We start from the raw sequence: 10,254 nt of genomic DNA on the forward strand, positions 1-10,254 counted from the left end.
ACGATGGTAGGGAAAAGACACTTTATCCGTCTCTGTTGCACTGCAGTATATTTTGCAGCTTTAACATCTTTTTTTATCGCATTGAAAACCTCCTACTGCGAATGTTCCTTTGACAGACGTTTATTAGAAACACCATGGAAAAAATAAGAACATTGCCAGAAAACTTTCCTATGAAAGTTATTAGTTACGATGTGATAAGGCTAAAATTAAACAACAAATTCGATGTTGAGGTAAGGTTAAACTTTGTGTTTTGCGTCGTTTTTTTCATTGGTCATTGCCAACGTTGCCGCAACTGTTTAATAGGGTTAAGATTTTTGGTTAAAAAATAAATATACTGTGGACCAAATTAAGTTGGACACCACTTTGACTTGTTACAACTTTTTTAAATAATATTAATAATACTATAAAAGAACCATGTTGGTAAGAGCCCACTCAAGGCAGACCAGAAGAAACTAATAAGGAAGAGCAAGGCAATTCTGCACGAGAACGCTTTACCACTGAAAAAAAGGATTATAACATGAGCAAAGAATCGATGGTAGTTGAAGAAATTAATGAAGAACAAGAAGAATCTGCTGAAGATGAACTACAAGGAACTAGTAGAGAAGACAGGCAAGGGAATTCTGAAAGGGAAATAATAGAGCAAAATGATGAGAATAACGATGAAAAAAGAAGCGAAAAACCAGTGGAGGACGAAAGGAGAGGAAGACCTAAAGAAAGGTCGCAAAAGAAGATATCCAAATCAATCGAGAGAAATACGGAAAAGGAACTGTCAAACCAATCAAACATATTTTTCTCGAGAATTTGTAGATTATCAGTGTAAAGCCAAAGTACCACGAAAAAGTTACTTTACTCGAAAGACAGATAGAAAAAGTTACTTTACTCGAAAGACAGATATTAATGACGATTCCGTTAACTGGCTGAGAACTAGAGAAATACCGATTTTGAAAGAAAAACCATTTATGATTTTTTTCAGTACAGAACACCAAGAAATGAAGCAAGAAGTAGACGTTTCCAAAAAGCAGTTATTAAGAAGAGGAGCTTCTTCCCCATTCATTTTTTCTTCTAGCCTCAACGTTTTATGGCCTGAAGGAAAACCAGTATCACCTGCAAAGTTAAATGACATGAAATCTTTGTTGAATCTTATTCCCTCAGATGCCAAACGGTTCTATGAAAAACATTATAGGTGACGGAGCGGATTTCGGAGATGTTGATGGATTTGATGGATCGTTAGATTTTGATCCTGAGAACCAATAATAAGCCATCTTTGTTGATGTAGCTATTGTTAGTATCGAGTTAAAATTTATTACTTTATGTAATTATATTATTTTTGAGTTATCTTTAAAAAACTGTTAGAATAACAATATGTTCTACTATTACGTTTTTTTTGTATTTTTTACTTTTCATAACTTTTTCCTCCAAAAACAACATGCTAGGTTGCATTTTTAGTATTGTAATAAAGAATCATACGACAAATGTGTTGACTAATTCTTTGCGAAGATTTAAATACTGTTTTAATTCTAAAAAAGTTACATCGAGTTAAACGACAGTCTAGCCTTATAAGCCTTAAATTGGTTATATAATCATACTTTTGAAAACAAGGCTCTAAAATACACTACATTATCGTCCTAGTGACAAAAACTCAAATTTTAAACTCCCATAATAACGACTCCACGACAAATTAAAAATAAAAAAATCTTTAAATTATATTTTCTCAGAAATCACAAAATGTCGCTTAATCTATTATTACATAACGTAGTCCAAAAATATAATACTAGGAGAATTAATAAAACTTTGGATGCACGTCATTGTTTTACTTTGACATTTGTCATTTTCCCAAAAACACGCCGTCTAATTAATGGCTTTGGCATTTTGTTGCGATGATAAAATTGTCGTATTTTTTCAGTTCAGCCCCAAAAATGAGCAAAGTAAGGAAGATATCAATTATTTATCTACTCAGCGGTTTAAAGTAGGTTATGTAAATCCAGTTCAGTCCAGTAGGCTATGTTATTAAAAATGATGGCAATACGGCCAGAAAAATTTTCAGAAATGCAGATATTTCGGCACAAATAACCCAAATCAATTTGGAATTAATTGTTAAGTTTCGCGTTATTTTGGAAATTATTAACTGTGGCTACAAGATAGATTTAAACAAATTTGAGAAATACCTCAGTGAAACCAGAGATTTATATTTAAAAGAATACTTCTGGTATCCCATGCCTGTAAGCGTCCATAAATTGTTTTGCCATGGGACAGAAATTGTTTCATCTTTTATGTTGCCTATTGGGCAATTTTCAGAAGAAGCTCAGGAGGCGCGGAATAAGGATAACAGAAAATATCGTGAGTTGTTTACCAGAAAATTTTCTAGGATAACTACAAATGAAGATCTTATGCATGGACTTTTAATTACATTCGATCATTTCATTGCCAGTTTGCGTTCTCCAAAAACCAACCATCAACAACTTTTACCAGAAGTATTAGGTATGCTAAAATCGGTGGATATTTCTAGGCAAACGGACTTTGAATCCAGTAGCATTAGTGATAGCGAATAACAATATTCTGAACACTATTAACTGTAAATAGGAATAGAATTATTAGCATTTATTTTCAGATTAGTTTGACCATTTTTGTATTCATTTTGGTATTTGTGTATAGGGAATAGTGTGTGTGTGTGTATGGTATGTGCGCTGTGCACCATTCCTTGTAACCATCATAACTGTTTGGACGTTGAGAAAGGTGAGCTGAACATTGAGTGCCAATTTAAAGAAAATACAGATAATTGCAAAAATAGCTAATTATTTTGCGTATGCCAATTTATCTTAAATAGTGGTATGATTACGTTCTTTAAGTATTTTATGAGTAGGTCCGATACGGATTTGTTTATTCACCATTAATTTCTTTCGTAAATTGCATACAACCATGAATTTCAGTAATATGTTTTTAAAAGTTTTATAAGTGGCAACAATGCATAGTGTGAGCATGTTCTCTTGAGCTGCAATATTGTGTAAAAGTTTAATTAAGTGTCCAAAAATTATAAACTAAACAGTAATCGAGTTAGTAAGTGTCGGTGTACGGATTGTGATAAAAAAAAACGGTAATTATTTACAAAACGGTTTTTTGCTAATTTAGCACTAATCGTGATTTTTTTTTGCATAGACACGTTCTATTGTGTGTAGGGAACATGAATCTAGCTGCGGAGAAACGATAATTTTTTTTTTTCGTAAATATTGGGCACTTAATCGAAAACCGTTTTCTAAATAATTACCTTCCTGTGATAGTTTACAAAACGGTTTTTCAACATAGTTGAATTATAGTAATGTGTGGTCGACGTTGATTATATAGTTGTTTTGTACTCATTATGAAGAATATGAACCCACCTGCGGAGACACGAAAAAATCCCATATTTTTATTAAAAAGGCATTTTCTCCCTGAGCCGTGTTTTCGCTTTCTATTTATTTTATTGATCATTCCTTATATCTTAGAATTTACTATACATCAAGTTCATAATTATTTTTCATAATTTATTATATTTTTATTAAATCTAAACACAATGTTAAAATATTTCAAAAAATAATAAATTAAAAAGTAAAAGTTTGTAATATTCGAAACCACTCTTCTTTATTTTTGTCATACACATCAGAATTATTAATTAAACGATTTAACCGCTGTTGACATTGCCCATCTAGCCTTGACTTTTGCCTAAGTTTTTCGATTACTTTACTGAAATGTTTTTTTCTGCGTTTAATGTCGTTTCTTTTGTAAGGATACTTTAAGATTCCTACCGTAAAGTTAGAATAAATAAAAAATGCTGTTTAGGAATTTAGGATGTGGTAGCGATAGTGATATTAAGTTGATAAGAATAAGGATTCATTGAAAATGTCAAAGGTCGAGAAGAGGATCTGTGGTTTTTACTACTATGTTTTGTGACTATGTGTTCAGTTGAGTTATTTTTTATTTAGAAGATGCTGTTTTACGCATAAATCTATTTGCCATAACGTTTAGTATAAATTTTCGGAAAATGCCTTGTGTGAATGTTACTTTTACAGTGGAGAGTTTTTGCATCTTTCTTCGAACCGAAGACAACTTATCGACTTTTTAGTGGACCATGGTGTTCTTTGTCAATTTTCGACGTGTGTTACGTGCGACAATATTATTGAACTTAATATTAAATACTTTGTTTTATACACTTGTTCCAAGACATATCGCCGCCAAAATCGGATCCGTAAATGTAAAACCAAAAAAAGTGCAAGAAGGCACTTGGTTTTTCTAAGTGAAATTTCCCTTGGACAGATATTGTTTATTTTTGGTGGTGTTGTGGCTAAGACTACCATTTCCAAGACAGAACTTTATTATGAGGGAGTTACATTGTAGTTCGAAAACAGTTGTAGATTGGAGTTCTTTTTGCCGCGAATTATGTGTTCAGTGGGTGGTTGAACATTCGGACAAAATTGGGGGAATAGGGAAAATCGTAGAAATTGATGAAGCAAAATTCGGCAGGAGGAAATATAATAGAGGACGTAGTAGGAGGAATTGACAGAGAATCAAGTAAAAGTGTTTTTTTGTGCCCGTGGTTCCTGACAGGGACTGCAGCATACATGTATTAAATGGTAATAAAGAGTGGATTTTGCCTGGAACGACCATTATTTCAGACTGTTGGAGAGCGTACGATAATTTGGAACGTGAAGGGTTTAATCATTTGGCCGTCAATCATTCTTTGCATTTTGTCGATCCTAATGATTCTAATATTCATACACAGAATATTGAAAGAATTTGGAGGAACGTCCGCGGTGCAATTCCCAGATATGGTCGAAAGCAACACCACTTTATTGGATATTTAGCTGAATTCTTATTCAAAAATGCCAATCAAGATAATTGTGATATACATCAAATTTCTTTCAAATCCGCTAAAATTGTATCAACACCCTAGTTTAACTTATATTTTCTATTATGTCTAATATTCTTTCGTTTTTCTTCTTTAAATGCAATTTTTATTTTCTTCTACATTCATTTGCCAACTTGCAATAACCTTCAACGAACGATTTTTATGTAGTTAATAAGTGACACAGATGTGTTTTATCTTTCCATTTATGTGCATTAGAGACTACTGATTATAGAGGAAATATCTGTTTTCCTCAAATTCCTTTCTATTCACACCCATACCCTAGTCATTCCCAAATAAGGAGAACCTGTAAATTTTTTTGTCGAAAATGGACAAAACGAAGGAGATTTTCTTGTTTCCGCAGGATAAGTTTTAATATATGGCTTTAAATATAAAATTTAAAAAAAAAAAAAAAAAATATATATAAAAAAGGTATATGTATGCCCCGATTTTTGAGAACTTCGCTCAAGGTAAATAGTGTGTATTGTATGCAATTGATTCTGCGGATTTACGATTTTTATGTGGAGGTGGCAACGTTGCATTCGATCGGAACATTCGGAACGCAAACAGCAGCAGCTGATTCATAGGCGAAGGCGAAGCGCTCGACGAATTTCATATTAAACCACAATCGAAACAAGTGAATGAAATATCTTGCCACTACTTATATATGATTTTTCGTTGATAAAGGATGTCGGTTTATTCGCTCTTTTTATGGATAACTAACGAGGAAGCTATTAAATATTCTCTTTACAGTGTTTTTTACGCCACCCAGCACCCTATTCGCTCCCAGGTCCCGTAAGCTTCTAACTGAAAATAAAGACAAAAAACAACCGTTTTTTGAAGCTCCGCAGGTAGGTTCGTAATCTCTACAATCATTTGAAAGTGTCTGTATGCATAAAATTGTCTTATATTATTAAAATAGCGGAAAACCGTTTTGTAAACTGTTACCAAAAACATTTCATATTTCACCAAAGAAAACACATAGTCGATTAAGTGAATTCACTTAAATTCTGAACCGATGCGAGACGCCAAACAGATGTTGTCGATTGTCGGAAGATGGAGTATGCGATATTTGTAAACAAGACTCGTACGGACTCGATGATGAGCCGTGGATTTTATGCGATAATTGCATGATATGGAAACATCGTAATTGCTTATCAATAAGTAAAAAGACCTATCAAAAGATTGGAAAATCGAAGGAGGATTAATGGTTGTCTGCAATCAATGCAAAATGTTAAGATTTACAAGAAAAAGTAACAAAAAAATAAAAAGAATTAGAAGAAATCTTCCGTCAGATGAACTGGACCAGCATATGATTGAAAATAGATAAAAAGTATAAATAACTAATACTGCAATAATATAAACCAAATTAAAGATAAATGAGGGGAACTGTACGGGAGCGAGGATATCCTAATCTAAAGGAAATAAACTGAATAGGGATATTGGGAACAAAAGAATTAAACAAATGTTATATTGTGGTCGCAAGGGGCGTTGGCTTAGGGAATGAATGAAAATATTATTGATATTGTCAAGAATATACACAGCGAACTACAAATACCCAAGATTTTACAGCGTTCAGAATTGGCAATGATAGTGTGAAACAAAGACCCATCAAAGTTATTTTTAGTAATGAGGAAAATAAATTAAAAATTATGAAGTCGCCGCGAAAAATATTTCTTAACACTCACAACCTAGGGTTTTCAACTAGTAATAAGATTTACTTAAATCATGATATGACAAAAAATAATATGGACTTATTCAAACAAGCTCAGGTGTATAAAAAGGATAATGGATATAAATATTTGTGGTTTAATAATGGCAATATACTCATGAGAAAAGACGAAAACGGCAAAGTCATGCTAATAAAGGATGTAAATGATTTAAAAAACTAGTCGAAACAAAATTAAAACTAGTTTACATGAATATACAAAGCATAAGAAACAAATTTGAAGAAGTACAATGTTATGTGATTGAAAGTAAGTGTGATATTTTGTTGTTGGTAGAAACGTGGCTATCTGAAAATGAAACATACTTATATGATATTGACGGTTACAAAGCCTTACATTCTTGCAGAGAAACTAGGGGCGGCGGTGCATCAATGTACATAAAAAATGGGATTAAACATAGGGAAATTTGTAGATCAAAACCCCAAGACACTTATAACTGGATTTGTTGCCTTCTTGGAAATGAAGACTTAAATTAGTCTATCTAACCGTCACCATCCTATGATTTTTTGACCAGTTACTTAATAAATGATAGAAAATTTAAAATAGACGATCACCCCAGAGTCACATAATTGTAGGGTGATAGTAAATATTAATTCTACTGGAATCGAAAACAAAAAGTCTCAAATATAAGTCAACGCATGAATCGTATAATTTCAAACTATTAAACAACATAGATATAGAATATGTTACAAGACAAACAGCAAATACCGCTACCATAATAGATCATTTATTTGTAAGTCGAAATACAAGCAAGAAGTGCACAGTTTCAGTGGAAAATAATGCAGGGCGGATGCATAAAAAGGCTAATAATTTAGTCTGGCAGAAGACATTAAAGTAATCTCCAAAAACGAGATATGAATTGAAGGCAATAAATCAAGATAAATTTACCAGACTTTTTAAAAGAACAGTTGTTTAACAATCAATAATACATTTCACAGTTTAATAAATATATTGCCGATACGACAATGTAAAAGTAGAAAGCTAAGTACATAAATATTGATAAAAGTGTCGTGGAACAATGCGAAGGTAACAAAACGAATTATTATTGCGCATAAAGGAACGTGATCGCCTATTCAAACAAAAAAAGAAACAACCTAACAATGCTGAATTAGAAAGTGCGTTTAAAACATTAAAAAATAGTGTAAATAACCAAATAAAAACCTTAAAAAATAGACATTTTAGACGGAAATGGGAAGAAGCAGGAACTGACTCAAAAAAACAATGGAAGTTCATTAACAATCTGGTAAAAAATAAATGTGCGGTCGGAACAATTGGCGAACTGATCGTAAACAATGTTGTTATCAGTGATTCAAAGTCTATAGCAAACCAGTTAAACTTGTATTTCTCTAGGATAGGTAAGATAATTAGGTGGAGGAGAAATAGACCATCGACATCACCAACACGCAGAAATCATATCAAGTACTTCAGTTTGAGGAAGCTATATAAATATAGTGCCTACATAACCCACAAACGAGGAAGAAAATTCGTTTGACATAATTCAAGGACTTCTGAAACAGAATGCAGCCCCTGGACACCGACTAAGGTACCCTCCTTATGGGACTTTAAAAACTCTTAAAAAAACAAAAAAAAAAAAAAAAAAATAAGTTTTCTTAAATTAATAATGTTCTTGAATCCGGTATATTTCCTACGGAGCTAAAAATCGAGTAAATTTAAACTATTTTTAAATAGTGGAGTAAAGACTCTGTCAGTAACTATCGACCTATAGCAGTAGTTAGTGTGTTTTCAAAAAATGAAAAAAAAAAAAAAAAAAAAAAAAAAAAAAAAAAAAAATAAATAGATAAATGTAGACCTATAGCGCAATTGATGGATTTATAAAAATATAGTGGAATTCAAGTGCAGTGGTGGACCTTGTAAATATTATATCAACGGAACTAGATAAGAAACAAATAGTAGTTGCCGTTTTTATCGACTTGAAAAAAGCATTTGATGTGCTGAGCTTTGATATCTTGCTGGATAAGTTAAAAAATATGGGCTTCGAGAGGAACAATTTATTTATAATAAACATACTAATTGAGATTACCAGCAGTATGTGAAGTTTGATGGTGGAGTAAGTGAAATTGAATGTAAAGATACAGGAATACCGCAGGGCTCGGTTCTGGGTCCATTACTGTATTCCTTATATGTACTAAGTTTAAGATGTTCAGCATTGACTGCTCAATATTTTACATTTGCAGATGATACAGTGCTAGTTTATAGTGGAGATGACGAATCGACAATTGAGTCTACGGTAAATGGGGACCTGGATCGATATGTGGGCTGGTTATTATGCAACAAACTATAAAATTAATATTGATAAAACTAAATTTATGTTATTTAAGCAAAAAAGCAAACGGTGTAAAATCTGCCAAATATTACCCATTAACAAATTACTCATAGAGAAGGTACAAACTTAAATTATTGGCATAATAATAAGATTCAAAATTTGAAGTTGAAGGTTAGAGCATATCAGCCACGTAACTAAACAAATTGCTTCTATGTTCAGTGCAGCGTATCGGTTCAGGAACTATCTTACATACAAGACAAAATTAAAAGGTGGTATTAATGCTGTATTTTTTAACCTCACTTTGGATAACTGCTCTGTTTGGGGTATGTGGTGTGCGAACTTTGGTATATTCAAAGATTCAATAAACAGCTAAAAAATACGACCAACTTTGACTCCACACGGAAGCCCTTACTACAGGGAGCTGGGAGTGCTTTAAGGCTGAGAGGACTTGCCGAGAGAATTGGAGCAGTGCAACCAATTTATAAAATAATTAAGCCAACGTCATAAATCATTTTTATACACCATTATTCATTCTGGCACAAAAATCATGATCATAAAACGAGACAGCATTGAACATTTATGTTTCTAACATTACTTAATAAGGATCCATAATCCGGTATATCAGGCTGCTTCTGCATACAACTCATTGCCAGATGACTTAACGCACGAAGCAAGATATCAGGAATTTGTAACGTAAATTAAAAAAAATATGTTAAAAATAAGTGTAAATAATTTATAATATACTAAGTATACAGAGCTGTTGCATGTGCCACTCTATTGATTTGAGTTAATATATAAATATATAGTGTAAATTTAAATTATTGTAAATAGAATACCTGTTTATTTTTTTATTTATTTAAGTTCTCAATACCAGTGTTTGATATATACACTGTTTAGAGAAAGAAAAAAACTATGTTGAATTATATGAACTTTATGTTAAATAAAAAAAAATATTTTCAAAAAAAAATCTGAACTATTTACTAACAGACTAAATTACAGAAACAGTTATTTTCATTATTCGTTTCAGTTACTTTCATTAGTGTTATGTCACCAATGTTACTTTAATTTTTTTTTAGAGTTATTGCTGAGCCGTCTATTAGCTTTATAGAAAATATTTAAGTTTAATATGTACTTATTTACCTCAAGCCATATCAGTTTTGTAGTTTTATCGTTACTATTTATTTGGTTGGCTGTGATATGCATATACAGGGTGTTTCCTAATTAATCTAAAAATATAAAATCAAAAAAAAAAAAAAAAAAAAAAAAAAAAAAGTATATTTATTTTTTCTCGAGCACCGTTTGATGAACAAGAAAAACTCGAAAGATCAATTTTATCGAGCAATACGTAACCGAACGAAGCATACTGA

At 32.0% G+C, this 10,254-nt stretch overlaps 1 protein-coding gene across 1 annotated transcript in view; it reads right to left on the minus strand.

The window, feature by feature from the left end:
• Positions 1 to 8,814: 8,814 nt before the first annotated feature.
• The window catches only part of LOC115890954, an 11,142-nt gene continuing 9,702 nt past the window's right edge, over positions 8,815 to 10,254 (minus strand). Inside the window, exon 5 of the mRNA XM_030911320.1 lies at positions 8,815 to 8,899. Coding sequence (XP_030767180.1) covers positions 8,815 to 8,899 — 85 coding nt within the window. The remainder of the gene's footprint in view (positions 8,900 to 10,254) is intronic.

Source organism: Sitophilus oryzae, unplaced genomic scaffold (assembly GCF_002938485.1).
Source record: "Sitophilus oryzae breed Bouriz unplaced genomic scaffold, Soryzae_2.0 scaffold_941_pilon_pilon, whole genome shotgun sequence".
NCBI lineage: Eukaryota > Metazoa > Arthropoda > Insecta > Coleoptera > Curculionidae > Sitophilus > Sitophilus oryzae.